At 48.1% G+C, this 19,061-nt stretch overlaps 6 protein-coding genes across 6 annotated transcripts; 3 read left to right on the top strand and 3 right to left on the bottom strand.

Annotated features, from left to right (window-relative positions):
• Positions 1-1,478: 1,478 nt before the first annotated feature.
• PGRI_066480 (putative C6 transcription factor) lies at positions 1,479-4,367 on the top strand (the record flags this gene model as incomplete). Its single annotated transcript, XM_040794362.1, has 1 exon — positions 1,479-4,367. The coding sequence occupies one exon, from the start codon at positions 1,479-1,481 to the stop codon at positions 4,365-4,367; it is 2,889 nt and encodes a 962-aa protein (XP_040649612.1).
• A 1,113-nt stretch (positions 4,368-5,480) lies between these two features.
• PGRI_066470 (NAD(P)-dependent oxidoreductase) lies at positions 5,481-6,242 on the top strand (the record flags this gene model as incomplete). Its single annotated transcript, XM_040794361.1, has 3 exons — positions 5,481-5,514; positions 5,562-5,785; positions 5,841-6,242. The coding sequence occupies 3 exons, from the start codon at positions 5,481-5,483 to the stop codon at positions 6,240-6,242; spliced, it is 660 nt and encodes a 219-aa protein (XP_040649611.1).
• A 261-nt stretch (positions 6,243-6,503) lies between these two features.
• PGRI_066460 (uncharacterized protein) lies at positions 6,504-8,483 on the bottom strand (the record flags this gene model as incomplete). Its single annotated transcript, XM_040794360.1, has 1 exon — positions 6,504-8,483. The coding sequence occupies one exon, from the start codon at positions 8,481-8,483 to the stop codon at positions 6,504-6,506; it is 1,980 nt and encodes a 659-aa protein (XP_040649610.1).
• Positions 8,484-9,466: 983 nt separating this feature from the next.
• PGRI_066450 (uncharacterized protein) lies at positions 9,467-11,429 on the bottom strand (the record flags this gene model as incomplete). Its single annotated transcript, XM_040794359.1, has 2 exons — positions 9,467-10,713; positions 10,769-11,429. The coding sequence occupies 2 exons, from the start codon at positions 11,427-11,429 to the stop codon at positions 9,467-9,469; spliced, it is 1,908 nt and encodes a 635-aa protein (XP_040649609.1).
• A 760-nt stretch (positions 11,430-12,189) lies between these two features.
• Positions 12,190-13,363, top strand: PGRI_066440 (GPR1/FUN34/yaaH protein; the record flags this gene model as incomplete). The annotated part of the gene is made up of 6 exons (XM_040794358.1): positions 12,190-12,404; positions 12,456-12,545; positions 12,610-12,710; positions 12,774-12,896; positions 13,068-13,150; positions 13,208-13,363. The coding sequence occupies 6 exons, from the start codon at positions 12,190-12,192 to the stop codon at positions 13,361-13,363; spliced, it is 768 nt and encodes a 255-aa protein (XP_040649608.1).
• Positions 13,364-15,335: 1,972 nt separating this feature from the next.
• On the bottom strand, positions 15,336-18,480 carry PGRI_066430 (Major facilitator superfamily domain, general substrate transporter; the record flags this gene model as incomplete). The annotated part of the gene is made up of 8 exons (XM_040794357.1): positions 15,336-15,822; positions 15,880-16,189; positions 16,273-16,464; positions 16,860-17,451; positions 17,525-18,067; positions 18,150-18,214; positions 18,263-18,296; positions 18,358-18,480. 8 exons carry the CDS (start codon positions 18,478-18,480, stop codon positions 15,336-15,338), a joined length of 2,346 nt encoding a protein of 781 aa, XP_040649607.1.
• Between the last annotated feature and the right edge of the window lie 581 nt (positions 18,481-19,061).

Genomic DNA, 19,061 nt, shown 5'->3' with positions numbered 1-19,061 from the left:
CCCCGTCCAGGGTTGGTCTTGGAAACTGTTGATTGGATGCTACATCCCCTTCTCCCCCAGATTGATCCTCCTATAGGCTACGTCGATGGCAGGTCTACCCATGTTCTGGGGACGAGGTTATACCCGAGGGATCCAAATGGCCCGAGATACCCCTCTTGACAGAAGGGAAAAAAAAAAAACCCATGTGGTAAATAGAGAAGCCTTATGATCCGGTCCACTGGTTTCTTTGGCATCTTGTGGGGTCACCTTTCGGTTATCGGTTCTTTTTCTACTGGCAACTCTGCATTCTCGCTGTACTCTCCGAGAATGTCCCCCCCCATCTGGGTACACTCCCCAGAAGGCTTTTCTTCCCGCTTACCTATTTTGGTGTTCCCGACGCGGGAAGAGACGGTGTATGGATTCCCGCCCAGACAAATGCCGATCGGACATCAGCTGCCACGGGGGTAAGACCTTGTCAATTGCCTAGGTAGAGTTAAATGGTACCTTTGTGCTCCGTACTCCGTACGGAACACCCTAAAGGTCTAGGCCATGAAACCAGGAAGTACCACATTGCATGTCTGTTCCCCAAATCTACAGCTCCCCCAGATTTGGGGACTATTAATTTATCCTCACGGGCCCCATATGAAGGAAAAATGCCGGAAAATGGCCGGAGGACAATCGGCCGGGGAGTGGACGGGTATTGTTATTCCAGCTAGTTCGGGTGGTTTGGATCTGGATTTGGTCCGGTAGAACAGACATTGTCCTACTTGACAGGACAGATTGTATTTTGTTTTTTTTTTCTCATTTCTTTTTTTCGGACCGTGAGGTGAGCCCGAGTCGGGTAGAGATGCGAGATGACGATCATGAGATCACAGGGTAAAAGTTGGGAATATTCCCTATTTAGGAATTATAGTATTTCCCGTGCCGGAAGGATAAATAACGGAGTAAGAGTGTATATCTAGTAAAATAGTAAATAATTTTATAAGTTAATATTTATAGGTTAGGTACACTAGGTAGAGAGGTAGGTATATATTATAAGTAATAAGAACTACGTAACTCGGCAGCCCGGAAACTGGGGATGCTCCACCTCCAGGAAAAAGCGCGTCCTTGCATAGTTTTGGCCCTCCGCAATTTCAGCGGCTCTGAATTTTTATTTTTTATTTTTTATTTTTATTTTCTTTCTTTTACCATTTTCCCCCGGTCGAGATAATTTCCCCGTTCCCTCCCGATTTGTGTTTCTCCCGGTCCGGTGCCCCGACTTCTTTGAGTTTCCCCCACACTCCGCCTTTCTTCTTCTTCTCCCTTGGCTCTTTCCCTTCTTTTTTATTCATTTTTTCGAGTAAGTTGGCTACTATGGCATATCCGTGCAATGCTAACCATTGAGAAGCCGACAATCTTCCCTTCGAAAACCCTGATACTGTGATAGTAAATGGGAGAATTGCGATTGATACAAATCGAGCTATTACCTATTCACAGACCTCGGGTCTGTCCAATACACCATGCGGTCTAGCATCGCTTGCGCTCGATGCCGGCGCAGTAAAATTAAGTGCGTCAATGCCGGCATCGATACAACCTGTCGCGCCTGCGAATCATCCGGGCGCGAATGTGTCTACCCAACCCCAGCAATCGGAGTGAGCGGCGCCAAACGAGATTTAGCCACACTAGCAGAAGGCGAGGATCGAAATGGTGACTGGGATGGCCCGAAACGACATCGTTCGCGCAAAGTGACAGGCATTTCCGGCTCATCAGCTGGTTCCAAGCTCGGTATGGATGCGCTTGATTCCTCGATACTTACACCAAAAGTTTGGGAGGCCGTCTTCGATCTCTTCCAATCGCATTTCGCGACTCTTCTTCCCTTCCTACACCCCGCGACTTTTCTCGGCCAGATTCGACAGCTTTCCTCTCCCGCTGCTCCTCCCGCGACACTCGATGGACAAGATCCCCGAAATCCCGTGTATAAGCTGGACCCATCCTCTTCACTGATTCCGCTGGGTGTACTTGCCCTGACTGCTCGATTTCATCCTCCATTGGCTGCAGCTCACTCACCAGCGTCGCCTAATCATTCCTCGAATCCGCTTGCCGCATCGGAATACTATGCGGCCGCTCTCCGCAGCCGGCTGGCCGGCTTAGATGGTGCTTGTCTCGCTCAGCCTGATCTTGCGCGTGTACAGGCGCTATTAATGCTGGCCTTGCACGAGTGGGGGATGTGCCGAGGCAAGAGTGCTTGGGTCTACGTGGGCATGGCTATCCGTCTTGCACAGGCCATGGGCCTGCCCTTTGAACTTGAAAATGAATTCCCAGCGCGAGATCCTTCGGGATCATCCCCGGGGTTGAAGACCGAGGCAGATCATTTTGGTGTGCCACGGCGTGTAGAACCAAGGGAGCCGACCTCTGATGATATCATTGCGCAAGAGACCAAACGCCGGACATTTTGGGCCTGTTTTATCCTCGATCGATGCCTTAGCAGTGGAAAGTACCGGCCTCGGATGGTTCGAGTTAAGGAACTCGGAATTCAGCTTCCGAGTGACAATGCTTTTGCTTTCGGTGAGCGTGTTCGGACGGCTCGACTCAATGAGCCGACCGTTCGGCGCCCGCAGAGCTTCGGTTCACAAAGCATGCAAATCCCCAGCATCCGTCAAAGTATAGGAGGCTTTGGCGATGAAAAACTTCCAGGACCTAACGGGACTCCAGATGGCAAGTCCTGGTCACCTATTTCTCGCCGCAAGGACTCGAGCGAGGAGGAGGTTGATCGATGGGAGGTTGGCGCAGAGGAGTCGGTTCTCAGCCGAGTTATTCGAATCATTCGTATTTGGGGAAGCATTGCCAAATGGTCTTGCGCTGGCGGTCGACGCACGGAGCAATATCCTCCCTGGCATCCTGAATCTCGCTTTGCCTCGCTCCGTCAGCAGTTGAACGAGTTCCAGGACAGCCTTTCTCGCAACCTCCAATATTCCCTCCGAAACACTGACACGCACATCATGTACAAGACCACTCTGGCTTCATATACAGTGATGCATGTTGTCTACTTCCTATCAGTGATCGTCCTTCACCGTGCCTACATTCCATTCCTACCTCTCCGCTGCAATGAGCCTTGTGGCCCCTTGGACGAGCCGTTGTTTGCTGTTGATAAGGTCAATGGCCCACCCGACGGTTTCTGGCGAGATAGTGCTCGTGAGCTCTTCAAGGCAGCGCGGCAGATGATCGACCTTGTGGCCACCTGCCAAGCCCGCAGTGCTCTTGTTGAGAATCCTTTGGTCGGATTTGCTATCTACAATGCCGCTTTTGTCGGTGTCTATGGAACACATTTCCCACACATGGACCCAGATGGATTGATGGGAACCAAACCACCCCCTGCAACTCATGATAGCCACGAGCTCGGTGTCGCACAAGCACGCAAGGCCTTGGATATCATGCGAGAGATGCGGCCTCGTCTGAAGATGGCGATGGGCTGGTTCCGTACCCTGAATCGCCTTCATAGCTACTTCTCCAAAGTGAAGCGTGATTTCCGCCGGCTTTCCCGGAATCGCCTGGATAGTATGTCGGATGCCTCTGACCACGCCCTCAATGGGGTTCGCCTCCTTCGCGAAGGGGGTGCTGGTGGAGGTCTCGAGGAATTCAAATTGCTCGAAAAGCTCTTCCTCGACTTTGGAAGCATCGAGGACCAGTTGGTAGAGCCCGGAATGGATGAGGATAGTGTTGCAGTTCCCGCAGCCAATGAGGCCATCTACGAGCGTAATATGAGTGATGCTGGAAGCAACGCCGTTAGGAGCGAAACTGGTGATCCTAGTGACCAGGTACTCGACGGCGCCGGTGGTCGCCGTGAGTCGTGGGTCCCAGTAAACAGCCCGGGTCTGTCACTACCTGGACACGACGGCGATCGCCGTCCCAGCCTACCACTTCCCAATAGTCGCCAAATGCCATCTGGATCACCCTACTCCCTCCCATCCCTTCAGCAACATCACCCTGATGGCCCCATTTACACTACCTCGTCTCCGAGCTTCCCATCTCTATCAGCAACTACGCAGTCCCCATCCCAGTACTTGACGGCAACAAGCAACCGTCTGAATCCCATCAACTCCTGGCTCCCAGCCCGCCCGCAGGCTCCTCCCCCACCATATTCCCAGTCTCTCCCCCCCATCAACGCAGCCACCTCGCACACTATTCCCGTCCTCCCCCCACCGGGATCTGTTACTCAACTGGCCCCATCCCCGCCTTTGACCTCAACCGAATACCCAGACTCAACCCTGCTATCAACAAGTCTCGGCGGAGACGATGTCCTCGCCTTCCTAGATGGGTGCGAATGGGGTCAGCTATCTATGCTCGCGCCTTCTGAGATCGGTATTCCCGCCGGTTGGCTGAGCACGGTCTGGTCTCAATTCGGCCGCTAGAGTCCTCACCAGCAATCATGGCTCTCGACACATCTCTTCAGCCGACACCCATTGAAGCAGGGGCACCAAGGGCCTCACCTCATTGTATTATTACTCTTTACGATTTTCCTCGTTCTTTACGTCTTACGTACTGCACGACCATTTGTTTCTCTCTCTTTACTATCTATGATCGCCGGCGACTCAAAAAATGGGACATTCAAACCTGCGGAAAATCCTCCGAGTGCCGAAGGCAGGCGAATTGAACTCCAAATCCAATCATTCCTCTCCTGGTCTGGCTCATATCTGGATCCAGACCAGGAATTGAAAACGGGATCACGAAGATTGATTATCACCTATACCCAGTGCGCGCAACCTTGCTTTTGTTATTTGTTCTTGTTTTCGCGAACGGCGTTTCTCGTGGTTTCCAGCCGAAATCCGAGTTGATTATCCATTTACTGTCTAGGGTCTTTTTCATGTTGATCTTTGGTCTTGTTTCGAGCGAAATTTGGGATGGCACGGAAGCCTGGCAGCATGGCCGGGTATTTCGAATTCGATTTATTTCTCCCCTGTTGGTTTTTACGTTTTTATGTATCGTTCCGACCTCCGAAGAGGTTGGGATCTTTCGATGTTTTTTATTGGGAGATGCGTTTACAATAGTCTAGGCGTTGCACTTGCCTGTCTTGCAAATTGCAATTCTCTTGGGTCAATTTATCTGCCTTTATGGCTGATTTTTGAATTCTTCATTTTGGTTCCTTTTAATGTAGAGCGAAAAAGCCACTGCCGTAGCATTGAGTAGATATGGTCCACGTATGATTAAAAAAACGATAACTTGCTGTTGTATGTTATATCACATGCTTGGCCGAGCTCTATCACTTACCTCACTCTGAAATAATACCGGCAACCCGGGGTAAATACCGGCCGGATACCAATTTGGAATACCGGAATACCAAGTTTAATACCGGAACCCTATCCCTGCCAAGGGTTATAACATCTACACCTGGGCAACATAGGTAAATTTCTAATCACATCCATGGATGGATTAATAATATTACAAATAGTTCATGAGGTCTTGGAATACCTGGAGAAGCCTTAATATAGGATCTCCTGACATACTTGATTAGAAAATTCGTCATCATGGTATCTCACATCTTAGTTCTTGGGTCTACTGGTATGCACCCTTCCTACTCTTCGAAGTTCCATCTTACCATGCTTTAGGCCAGTCAGGGTTAGATTTTTGCCGAGCTGCATTGCACCAAGCACATCAATTAACTTTGTATGTGAGAAACCCAAAAAAAATACCCGAGGACATCAAAGGCAATGCCCTTGTCTCGGTTATCGAGGGTACTCTCGAGGATGACTCTCAGTTACGTCGAGCAATAACCTCCGGTGCCACCGTCTTTGTTTCTTTTGCTGGACCAACAGCGAACTCGAAAGGCACGGTAAGTCTCTCTATACCCGCTGTTGAGCTAAGGATAAGAAAATAACACTCGATAGCCTGTTACCGATGCTATGAAATTTATATTCCCACTGCTAATCGACAACAACTACAAACGAGCTCTGGTACTCGGCACCTGCTCATTCCATGCACCACAGGACAAAGGTAGTCTTAAGTGGAAAGCTTTGATCGTCCTTGTCAAGATCATCGGTGGCTCGGCTTATCGGGAGTTCAACGGATTAGGCTCATTCGTGAGTTCTCATGATCCCGAAGAACTGAAATGGACTCTCTTTCGGGTCCCCTTCCTTGGCAACGGACCCGAAGCGCCGGTAAAAGCAACCTTTACCGGGTCCGGTGATGATGGGATGTTTTTGTCTAGAAAAAGTATTGCGGCGTGGGTGTTGGCTGAGATGAGCGAAGATTCCACGTGGATTGGAAAGGCACCCGTATTATCAAATTGAGATACTTTGTCGAGAACATGATGTGGTGTTGGGCCGTTTAAATTATGTATTTAATACTAATATTTTCATATTTCAAAGCTTCCCCTTCCCCATGTCTTGAAGAACGCTGTACACCTCTCATTCTATTATCTCTAGTGCTGTACGCAACTATCTTTATTGGACAACTCCTAGCTATGAAGTCACCCTTTCGAATACGCAAACCCATATCAAACGGCACGTATGACGACATTAAATAAATGTGAACATTGGCTTGTCAAGAAATCAGCCCAGAGGTCGACATTTATTCAGCGACTCAGATAGTACTATGGAAATAGCCTCAGCCATCCTCGATTTGATGCCCAGGAATCGGAGTGCTGTAACACAGTTCTCGAGTCGTGCAACACTCGCCTGCAAGGCCTTTCTTTCATGATCAAAGACAAGAATTTGGTACTTCTGTAGCTTTTCTATTTCCTTCAAGTGAAATATTGAAGCTTTTGAAAACGCCCTAACATGGAGCACCGTCCAGGGCTCAGTCAAAAGTGGGCTTTTATTGACGGCGAAGTGAAAGCCCGGCAGTTGATTTAAACCTATCCCCCCCAAAGGTCCAGGGATCATGACAGCTGCAAGGTCTGCCATATCGATTGAGCTTTCTTTCCGGATTCTCATTACCAGACAGGCATCTTGACGCTCTGCCATGTAGTCATTGCCGCCAAGTCTGTTCACATCCACGAACTCGATCAGATCGGCCAGCATGAGTGAACCAAGATGCCAGGGGATACTAATACACGGGAACCAGCTCTTAATCCGCGGAGGGATTGAATCGTAGTGCCTGGTCAGGTCGCGGAATAAAGACCCATGCGTCCTCATCCAATAGCGGTACACACATATCGTGCGCTGGATTATGTCTTCCACGACTTGGCTGCACTCGGCATTTCGTAGAGAGTTCTGAAGATATGAGATATAGCGAAAGAGCAGCACTTTGACAGCTGCTGATCTGGGAAGGGCTTTGATAATAGACTCGGTCAAGCAAGGCCAACGCAGGGCTAATGCCTTCTCAGAATCTTCCTGGGCGTAGAGGTCAAGTTCCCATCGACGACTAGAGACCGGGGTTTGAATATCATTTTGCACTGCCTCCTGTGCAGCTTCGTGTTGACATTCTTCGTCAGGAACGACGACCGGCCGCTCATTCATGGATGAAGAGACCGTGTCAAACATGATTGCGAGCCAGTACAAGAGGCCAACTGTTTGGGTCTCTTCTGTGCTGAATTGTCGAGGGACTTGCTCGTCTAATTTGGTACCGTGGTAGTGAAAGCCTGCTTGGCGCGCTTTGAATCTGCTTTTGAGCACGTGTATTTTGCGAGCCCCTCGCTCTATAAATATGGGCGGTTCCCCTTGATGAATGATGTCCATGACCTGGGACAACGCTGAAGGCTTCGGACTTTTGTTTTGATCAGTGTCCTGCCTTTCCTTCGAGCGCGCATCGAAATAGCCTGACGACGGCTTCTGTATAAGACCAAAAACCAGCTCAGCAAAAACCACCCTAAAGCACTCCACGTGGGAGACATCTTGAAGCGCCTGGTTTGCATAATCCCAAATAGACCGATGTAGTATTTGCCCAAATTCGTCGCGCAAACCATCATCCTCGCAACTATTTACCAGCCAGTAATCATCCCGGCGCTGTCCTCCTTGGGCCCACTGTGTGGCAAATGCCATAATAGATAACTCGAGGGCTTTAGAAGCCGCTCGATTTTCAGATGCAGTGAGATGAACTAGCTTCGCCAGCCGGGCAGATCGATCAAGCTGTTTTATACGGCAGTACATGCGATTTGACCATGACACGCCCCATTCGGGCGGTAATTGTCCTGAACTCGGGCTCTGGTGGATAGAGAGGTGTTCAAGCCGCCTTTGCCGCATCTTGTATGGGCACGTATCCTCTGCCAACCAGCAACTGAGATTGTTTTCTAGAACATCATGGTAAATTCGCAGAAGGCTCTCAGATATGAGCAATCGATTCGAACTTTCCATAAGAATACGGCCCGCACCAAATAGAGACAGTGTCATGGCAAAGTGGTTTTGCAAGTCATTGAAATCTTTCCGTTTTTCGTGCTCTCTCTGTAATTCGTCTTGTCCTGTCTCCTCCAATGCCGAAGATATAGAGAAAGCGGGAATGGAATTGTAGAAAAGCGGTTGGGAGGTGTCAGGAATGAAGCTTTGTAAATTGAAGTCAGAGTAGTGAGAATCGTCAGAGGTGGAATTTGCCATTGCTGAATCCATGAGGCTATCCAAGCCGTTATATTCGACCTGGTTCACATTCTTGTTGTCAGATCCAGCTATGGAGCTCACTTTTCCCGAGTCCCCTGGGTGCGCACAATTCTCGTATCCTGAAAGAGCCCTCGCTAGGCTTGACTGGCTAATGGAACGAGGGGAAATTGGCACAGAGAGCGCGTCCCAATCAACCACGTTATCTTCTGGGAAAGGCACATATAAAGGTTCTGTGGCTGAATTTTGGTAAGGCACCGTACAAATGGGTGTCACCGACACCTCGATATCATTCTCTGGCTGAATTCGCTGCCGTTTGCCCCGGCGTGGTTCATCATCTAGTCCAATACTTCCAGAGCGCGTAATCACATTCCTAACTGTTGGTCGATCACCTTGACCCCAGTGAGGGTTTAGACTGCAGGTTTTGGTTGTCCTGACACAGTAAGTGCACGGAGAGATTATGCCGAAGTCTTTTGATGCGAACCATCTTTAGCCAGCTGTTTGGATTTGCATAGGAACACCGGAACGGGTGGGGAAGAGGGGGCTGCCGGGGGAGCGGACGCACTCTCAGCTTCTATGGATACGGCCTCACTATTTAGTATATGACCATCGCAGGCTTTTTTTGCTTTCTTGCACTGCTCGCAGGAGTGATTTTGACGTCTCTTTCCCATGGCTGGATAGCTAGGGGAGGAATTGGCTGCAGCAAAAGAATTATTTCCGATATGCAAGACATACCCAGCCGAGTTGGGCTAATATATTAAAAGACAAAGACGGTGCCGTTGAAATAAAATAACACTTGCTGACTTATTTTGTGAAAAATGCGGGGGTGGCGCATAACCCCATCTGATCTCCACCCTGGGAATACTATACGGGGACTGATGTATACAAATACACAAGTTCAAGTGGTATATAAATGAAGACATAGTCAGAATGTATTATAGGAAATCCAAATTATATGTAGTTGATGTTGAACTAGTACATCCCCCTTAGAATTCACCATGACGATATATGCCTTCTTCAAGAGCCTTGATCTGGAGTGCTAGAACCTTAGAATAGTATCTTGCAGTCGCCAAATTGCCTCCATGGAAGTAGAATCCTGGATGTCCGCTATTCTGCCACATGGTCCTAATTTCTCCTTCGCTATTGTAACCCCAAACATCAGATACCTTATCAGCAACCTTGTCGCCCAGCATCGTTCTTGTTTGAGAGCGCATATTGTCGTATCCCGTAGCGAAGATAATTTCATCAGCTTCTAGCTCAGTACCATCGGCAAATTTAAGGCCTCGAGGCAGAACTTCAGCAATTTCCTGACCTTGCTTCACCTTGATCTTCCCATCCACGATCATTTGGGAAGCTCCCACGTCGATATAGTAGCCGCCACCGCGTTGGAAATATTTGACAAATAATCCGGCGCCATTGGGGCCACGATCAACCTTGAACCCAGCTTTTTCAAGTCCAGTAAGAAGCTCCTTGTCGTGCTCTGCTTCTTGAGAAGTAATATGGATCTGATGCGCTTTCATGACTGGTGTGGGAGTGCCATGTAGAAGGAGGTCGGCGTCTGCCAATACCGGACCATCCTCTTCGTAGAGGCCCTTCAGACCGATCTTTGTAATAGCAGCCGAGGAGATAATGCAGGTTGTCGATCTCTGGACCATAGTTATATCGTAGCCTCTCTCCTGGTAATCTTGTGCGATATCGTGAGCTGAATTACACGAGCCCACAACGATCGCCTTTTTGCCTTGGCTATTTCTTTTGGCGCCCGGAAATTGCGAGGAGTGACAAAGAAGGTCACCCTGGAAGTTGTGTATGCCGGGGACTTCAGGCATTTTCATCTTTCCAGAATGGCCGGTCGCTTGGATAATATGGCGCGGGTGAAACACTCTCTCTTCAGTGGTTCCATCCTTCTGTTGGCGAGAAAGTGTCACGGTCCACTTGGCATTTTTCTCATCCCATTCGCAATTGGTGATGGTCGTAGAGGTCCAAACATTAAGTTCGAGTATTTTGACGTAGCACTCGAAAAATTCAGCCAGCTTATCCTTCGGAGTAAAGATGGGCCAAGTCGCTGGAAACTCCATGTAGGGCATGTGATCGTACCAAACAGGATCGTGTAGGACAAGCTGACGATATCGGAGGCGCCAGTTATCCCCGACAGACTCGTTTTTATCGATGATGAGGGAGTCTACTCCAAGCATCTTTAATCTCGCGGCCGCCGTTAAACCACCCTGTCCACCACCTTTAAAATAGGGATTAGCTCAGGTCTTGAAAATTATGGCTAGATAGAAACTTACCGATAATGAGCACACTTGGCTCACGACCGTCAGTGTAAGCAGAGGAATCGGCTCTCTTTTCCGCCCAATTCTTGCGATCTGGGTTACCGCCGTGCTCTGCGCCCTTGGGTCTCCGATGCCCAAGAAGCTCCTCATGGCCCTTGAGTTCTTGGAGAGCAGTAAACAGGGTGAAAATTTTCCACGCATCACTTTGCAGAGCGAGGCGAGCGATTCCGACTGCGGAACCATGGGCAGTTTCTGCTTTAAAGAAAAATTGGATGCCTTGAACTTCACCAGCTCCGTCAAGTGCCCACTCTTTCGGAGCGCGAACGGGGGTGCTCCTGTCAATAGAGATCTTCTGGAGTCGCAGGCCGTCCCTGGACTCAGAACATCTCTCAAGGAATTTCACGATCGCTTCGTGGCCTTGCACTGTTCGAAGCTGCCAGGATAGAGCCAGATGATCACGCCAGAAGCTGTTGTCCCCAAATAAGCTCGCTATGCCGTAAAAGTCGCGTTTGGTCAATGCAAGGTTGAAAGCCTCAACAATCTTTGATGCAACATACTCCGGCTCACAGGTGGCACATTTGGAGGGAACTGGGAAGCTTGCTACTGGTATATTGACCGATCCAGGCACTCCACGGATATGAGAGGGAACGTTTTGCTGGGTATCTGCGGTGGCCATTGTGGATGGATCGATAAGGAGTCAAAATCTATAATAAACCGAGACAAGGAGCTTTGGAGAGGATGGATTTGATTCTCTTCAGATGGTACAAATATCGACAAAGGGTATTTGAAAGGATTTTATAACCTTTTTAGAGGGCTGATGAACCCAATCCATTTGATCAGGTGAATGTGCGATGATACTTTGTGAACTTGGGAACCGCTGAGGGTCTCATTTCGTGCGGGAATTTCTGGGGAGCGGCTCCGACTTGGGGGAATATAGTGAGATGACCAGTCAAATTCCCCCAAGCTGTAACTCCAGCTTCTCATTTTTACGGGGCCCCGCATAGGATCCACTTCGATTACTCCAGGCTCGAGAGGTTTTGCAGAGCCTATCTACTCCAAGAGTAGGAGTTGGAATGCGGAGTCCGCAACAGCGGAAGCTATTTGTGTGTTGATTCGTAGGACATACTTGTCCTCCGTACATCCGATTCGATAGATTACGCCCCAAAAAGCTGTCTGCTGCTCTGTTTCAACGCCGACGTGGATATGCCATCTTTGGAAGACAAGTCTGGACTAACTAGTGGAAGCCTTTCTTCGTATCCCCCCATGAGACTTTTGTGCACAGATATTTTCTACTACCCCGGAATATAAGTAAGCAAGTAAACATTGGTATCCTTGTATGTGGCTATATATTGCCTAGAAAATGTCCTTTCGGAGATGCTTTCAAATTCCATCTTTGCAAACACTTCTATTTCCACCATTTTATTTTACCAACAAAGATGACTAGAGCATCTGATGCGAGTAAAGCCGAGGGCATAAGCTTTGCTAGGGACGTTCAACATGCGGAAGATGGAGATATTTTATCTGCCTTTGAGAGGACTAGGTCCACAGGAAGCATCATGATATCTCCCGAGATATTTGAGAAGCTTTACTTGAATCCGAAGACCCCAGTTGCTGGGAACTTGCGGAGTATGATTGGCAATCCAACCCCTATGTAAGGCCGTGTCGATATCGCTTCTTCTAGGAATAACTGACACCAGATTAGAGCTATCACGGGCTTCGTCATGGCCTTGACCCCTCTATGCTTTTCCCTGATGGGTTGGAGAGGAGCTGGCAATAATGGCATTGCTCATATGTGAGTAGTTGGCATCAGTCTGATTCTATATTCGGGAGTGCACGCTAACTCCCTATTTGTTTAGTGGGGGGTACATCTTTTTTGGAGGCATTCTCTTGCTTGCTGGTGGATTACTGGAGTGTATAATCGGTAACACCTTTTCATCCGTGGTATTCATGTCCTTTGGTAAGTGATATTGTGCTGGCCCTTTCTGGCTATCACTAAATACTAATGACATCAATGATTCAGGATGCTTCTACCTCACGCTCGCCGCGACTCTACAGCCCTTTTATAATGCATATGGAGCCTATTCATCGACGCCTAGTGATCCCACTACTGGGCTCGCGACGGAGGGCTTCAATGCCAGCTTTGGTTCGTCAACTACCTCATTCTTCTTGCTTTTTGAGCGAAGCGTGAAAATAATTCTAACGAAAGTCGAATGTTATACAGGGTTTTTCTTAGTTTGTTTCAATCTTTTATGCTTCTTTTACTTGATCTGCGCCTTCCGGACCAACCTTGTCCTTGTCTATATTCTTTTCACAGTGGTCATAGGCGTTAGCCTCATTAACGCCAACTACTGGTACTTGGCTATGAAAGAGACAGCACTTGCCGAGAAGCTCCAAGTAGTGAGTGCTCTTGCGGTATTTTTCAGTGCCCCATTATTGACACAATCTCCTTTTTAGGGTGGAGGGGCTGTGCTATTTGCAGCATGCCTCGGCGGGTGGTATTTACTCTTTTCCTTGTTGCTTGAATCCGTGGACTTTCCTCTGCGGCTCCCTGTAGGTGATCTCTCTAGCCATGTCCGAGGATTATCACAAGTCAAGAAGACGTCGGATTGATCACAGCTCTGATATATCCGGTTTGCGAAATTGTGCGTGCATACAAGGGGGTTCGAAATGGGTGTTCATCAGTTAAAGTAGGATGCGAGAGGTGGATATTTGGTGAAAGCCTAGTGGGAGTACGGATGTAGTTCACTCAATCTCCTTTCAATATAAGCTAGTTACCAGATAATAATTATTTTCGAATCCTGCAAAGTCCTAGACCAAAACTGTACAGCAAAGGTAATAGTCCCCTGGCCACAAAATGAAAACCTTACCGATCTCTCAAGTCATATGGCATTTTTGTGGGGTTGGGATACCTGGGATGTATTAAAACATGGCGATTATCATTTCCCCTAAAATATTACGCTATCTACTTTGCTTTAGACCTTATTGGGTACAACCCCTGTACGATCTCCAGCGGAGCCGATCGTGCGGAGCCGATTGGGGGCCGAAAACCCTAAAGCGGACCCGACTAGTGTACGCATATTACTGTTGCAGAATGATGAAAAGTTGAAGTTTTCACGTGTGCTACGAGATTACTTTGTATATTACATTGGAAATGGTATATAGGGAAGGTATGGGCTTGCGATAGTTTGTTGGGAAGGCACTGACCTGCAATGTGCAAGAGCTTAGTCCGGTAGGTACATCCGTCCGAGATACAGTGATAGTATGGTGAGCAAAACAATATCCATATATCAAAGTCGATCAGTTAGCCTTGTCCATATTTGCCTTGTCTTTCTGAATCTGCTCATAGCTTGGTGGCGCATCAATCATATCGAACGGGCTATCGTAGCCATCACCGAATAGTCCCCATATTGCGCCTCGCGTGATCCGGTGGCTAGCAAGATTGCTTATTTCTTTACGGCATTGTGCTTTCATTTCTTTCTTGTCTTTTTCAGAAATGCCAAAGCCTCGAGCTCTCCGACAACATCTACATTCAAAGGTACAATGTCCAGCCCCGAGCCTACGCGTAGGATCAATTTTGCGGTCAAGACAACAGCCGCATCCACGAGCACAGCATCCTTGTCGACCAGCACAATCTTCAACAAGCACGCGGTGCATATACCATTTTGGGTGAGACCGTCATAGCTCAAATGCTCGTAACTGAAACCCATCGCCTAGGCAGGAACGATAATGCCACCACTTTTGCCCTAAAAGCCAGTATTTGGCATTTAAAGCACTAAGTCTCTCTTTAGCATCTTTACTCAAGATACCGGGTCCCTCTTTAATAGATATTTCTTCTTGAACAACTTCTCGGAGGTCTTCCTCTATAAAGAGGAGCTTATGCGAGATAAACGAAGTCTCGGTGGTTTCCCTCTTGAGGGCAAGATGTCGACCTAAGCGATATCTTTGGAGGATATTTATATCCCCAGCTCGTTCAAGGCTGATCTCTTGGTCGGTCCTGTCACCACCCATGGTCCCTGATTTCCAGTGTACTCGATTACGACGCGACTTTTCTTTTGCTCGACCATCCTGGGAGAAAAACGGCATCTCTGACATTTTAACGTGACGACTTTGAGGAAGGATGTTTCTCAAGCGTTTACGCCCAATAAATAAAATTTGTTCATGATGTCAGATTTCATCTCCGACACCTAAAAGGGTTGAGGTTTTCATATTTGAACCTTGCTTAATTAGCCCTAATTGAATACACTTTGGTCCCTGCAGTTTAGAATATTTCTCTAGAGAAGAGAGTTGCGTATGATCTGAAATAACATAGAGATAATAGCTACAAGAGCCACACTTCACGAAACTGTCCACTTAATCAAAAGAAACCATTAGATGCCGTCCGCTTTAATGGTAGACATAACATGGGCAACAGTCCGCACATCCTTATCACCCCGTTCACTAAAACAAACAACAACATCCTGCCCAAGCCCCAACTCCTTCGCAACCAACTCGGCAAAACGTGCATAAGCCGAAACAGGCACCGATCAGCACGGTGTCGCAACAGCGACTCTATGCGCTCAATTCGGCATGAAATGCACCGTTTTTATGGGCACCGAGGACTTTGAACGCCGGTGTGTTCGGTATCGCCTGCTCCATCATAGGAAAGATAGATAGTAGTTGGAGACAAGGGTTCGGTGGCTCGATCTTTTCTTTCTGTGATGACAATTTGATCTTCGGTGCGTCCAGCAACTTGAAGACAGTACTCCTTGACCTTCTGAGCACCAGTTCCAAGAGTCGCATTTCCCAGTATGGATATGATTGGGCTGCCGATGACGATGCCTTCAGTGAGACGAGCAATGTCAACAAAATTTTGTTGGGTGCCGATACCAAACCCGACAGCTACTGGGACCGGATTCCCAGTGCAAGCATGCACACGATAGAGCAGGTTTCCCACGCACTCATATGGCTTTTCATAGGTTCCGCTAACTCCCGTCCGAGCTACAATACACATAAATGAGTCGGCGATATTGCAAAGTATTTTGATGTGTTCGTTCGGAGTAGAGGAGGAAATGAGAGGAATGTACGACAGCCTAGGATTTTGATTAGCTGAATACAAATGTTAGCTCAGATGATGGGGTTATACAGACCCTTTGGATTTGCATACATCATGGAATCGCACCGCATCATCCGAGGGAACGTCAACAATGATAAGCCCGTCCACACCGGCACCCTTGCAGTATCGAAGCAGCTTCTGCTCTCCGTAGGCATATGCACGCATAGGGTTTAAGTACCCTACCAGCAGCACGGGGACAGCCAGACCTTGCTTACGGGCCGAGTTAATCATTTGCAGGATGTGTGGAATGTGGACACCGTTTTCGACGGCCTTGACATTGGCCTGCTGGATAGCTGGGCTTTCGTTCACGGGGTCCGTAAATGGAATCCCAAGTTCGATGATATCTGTCCAGGGGTTACAATTAACTGATATCGGATACATGATGTTACATGTCTCACGAAATAGACACGAGTGAAACAACACCTACCTGCGTTTCCGGCTTGCATTGAGAGCATGATCCCCGGTGTTTTGCTAATGGTTGGATAGCCGGGTGTCACGTAGGTGATCAACGCAGCGCGGCGTTCGGCCTGGCATTTCTCAAAGGCTTCTCTAATGGCCTCCATGTTGTCGTAGATTGGGAAGATATCAGTTATTATGTCGAGCAGAGTGTGTTGTTGTACTGTCGTAATGTAGTGTGAAGAAGAGGAAAAGAAAAGTGAGAGGGAAGTAAAGTGAGAGGAAGAGGGGTGAGAGATAGAATGTTCACCTATTTGAGCTCATAATCTCAGTTTCTCACTTGTCCTTTGTCCGAGGGATTGCTGCCTGAGATCTGCCTGTTTGCTCCCCCCTCTCTTCCGGTCTGATATATTATTCTCTCTTCTATAGTCATTCCTTCTAGGTACAATGACCCGTTGCCGAGTCTCCAGCCCATCTGGTAAACCTAATTACCTACCAACCGTTCGCCCTCCTCGCTAGATCCAAGGCTCGAAAATTGAACCTTACGAATTGCATGTCCTTTCCACATGAGTAACATTACAAACATGAAGGAGAATACAGCAAAAAAAGCCATCATACCATAAACCCAGCCAACATCGACAGCCTCGACCCAAGGATTGATATAGAAGCTAATTGTCAATCCATAGACAATGCGATAAGCACCAAGAACAATGCCAGCTTCAGCCGGATATCGCGTAAAACACTCGACGACGTAGTTCACCGTGACAGGAACACTAGCCAGCGACCCAACAGTCACAATAAAGACTGCCAGCACCAGTACCATGTAGTGCAGATGATATCGCAAGGCTGCACCAAAAATCCCTAGACCAATAGGGTTGATCACAACCCTCGGAAGCCACAGGACATGCAGTCGATACTCGGGCTTCCAGACACCACCGTTATACCGTCGTGCCAGAGCGAGCGGCAGCCGGTCGTTGAGAAGGTGACCGTAGAATTGGACAACAACGATGCCAATCAAATGGCAGAATGTGAATGCCGCGTTTTGTTCCAGTGAGAACCCGTAGCCACCTTCCGAGATAGGCTTCTGGAGCCACACCGGCGTGAGTGCGTTGACACCCACGTAGAATCCAAAGGAGATTAATGTGAATATTCCCATGATGATCGTCACTGGGCACATTCCGATTAAGAAGGGTGTGATTCCGATTTTGACCTGCCCAATTAATATCAGATCGAATTTAGTTCCTAAGGTGTGGCATAAAGGCTCGGCGTTTCGCTGTACATACCGTCTCTTTCCAAGTAGTCGGCAAGACAACCTTCTTCCCGAAGAAAAAAGTAGCGAATCTATTAGCCAAAATTCCAACTGGAATTTCCGGGTTGCTTTCAAAGCATTCATGGTCAAATCCGGTTTCCTCAAGAAAACAGAAACAACAGATAAGCGTGAATCCTAGTAGACTGACCGTCCACCAGAATTCAACAGGGAAAAACGAGTGCGCAGAAACAAAGCCCGAAAACGTCGGTCCAGCAATTGTTCCAAACAAGAACGCCATATGCAGAGTAGCAAAAGCACGGCCACGCTGATGCAAGAAGAACAGATCGGTCACGATACGAGGGCCAAGCACTGTAGGTACGGCACCGAAGAAGCCAGCAAAGAGCCGGGACATCACGTATGCGATATAGTTGCCAGGCTCAGTCATGACAGCGCCCCAGACCTGACATACTAGTGTAAACAGCACACACCAGAAGATCACGGAGCTGCTGCCGAGCAAGTGAGATATCGGGGCGAAGAAGAATGGGCCCGCGGCCATGCCAGCTAGCGCGGCTGAGTTCTGGGGATATTAGACGGGTGATACTAAAATTGACAACCACACAGATTTCGAAGACTTAGATAAGATGGATTTATAGACATACAGCATAGGACTCTTCCAGCTTCGTCTTGTGGTACAGCATCTCTTGGTCGGCCAGATTGAGCTGTGCTGATAAAGCCGCAGTAGCACCGGAGAAAGATGCGAGATATAACATACCCAGTATTACATATTTGCGGGTAGGAGGCCAATTCTAGATGGATCTCGTCAGTTTATCTTCGGGGACAATGATGCACGAGGGACTTCTACCATACCAAAGGGTCCCGGGGGTGGGTACTGGGTTGGGGGATCAAGACAAAATGAGGTGTATGGTGCTTTTCGACTGGGGGTAAAGGGGAAACAGATGCTTTGATATTTTGTGCTTCTTTGTGGTCCATAGCTGAATTATGCTGCTTCGTCTGATCCTGTGTAGTGATCAAGTACCTTTCCCTAGAGGTGAGGTTTGTCTTTCGCTATCCCTTGCGTTGGCGTCTCCTTTCCCCCAGACCTGGGACACGAGATATCTTGGCGGGCTATATTGAAAGCTTCAAATTTTGCCAAACTCTTTTGCCGATCTCTTTGTACTAGCAGAGGAAACCTTGCACGGGGACGCGTCAGCCTGGCTCTGCGGTCAGTTTCAGGGTGTTCGCTGCATGGCATAGAGGAAGCATCTAAGCATAAGAATCATTTCGAACATCTTCTGGATCTAGAAAAACTATGAGCAAGTGCATTGAATAAACCATGTTGAATTTGTGTTGAGCATACAGCGAGTGATTAAGATAGAAGAATATGGATGCTGTGCTGCATTGGATAACCTATGGAGAAACTGGGTATTTATACCATGCAAAAAACACCAAGCTAACTGTCAAGAAAAAGTCCCAGTCTAGACTAGCAAACAGCATGGTAAACAGCAGGGTTGATATCCCAACAATTTGTGTGTCAAATCGATGTCGAATTAATAAAATGAAGGCCAGAACAG

Source organism: Penicillium griseofulvum, assembly GCF_001561935.1.
Source record: "Penicillium griseofulvum strain PG3 chromosome Unknown contig_91, whole genome shotgun sequence".
NCBI classification, from domain to species: domain Eukaryota; kingdom Fungi; phylum Ascomycota; class Eurotiomycetes; order Eurotiales; family Aspergillaceae; genus Penicillium; species Penicillium griseofulvum.
This window is presented reverse-complemented; position numbering and strand designations above follow the sequence as displayed.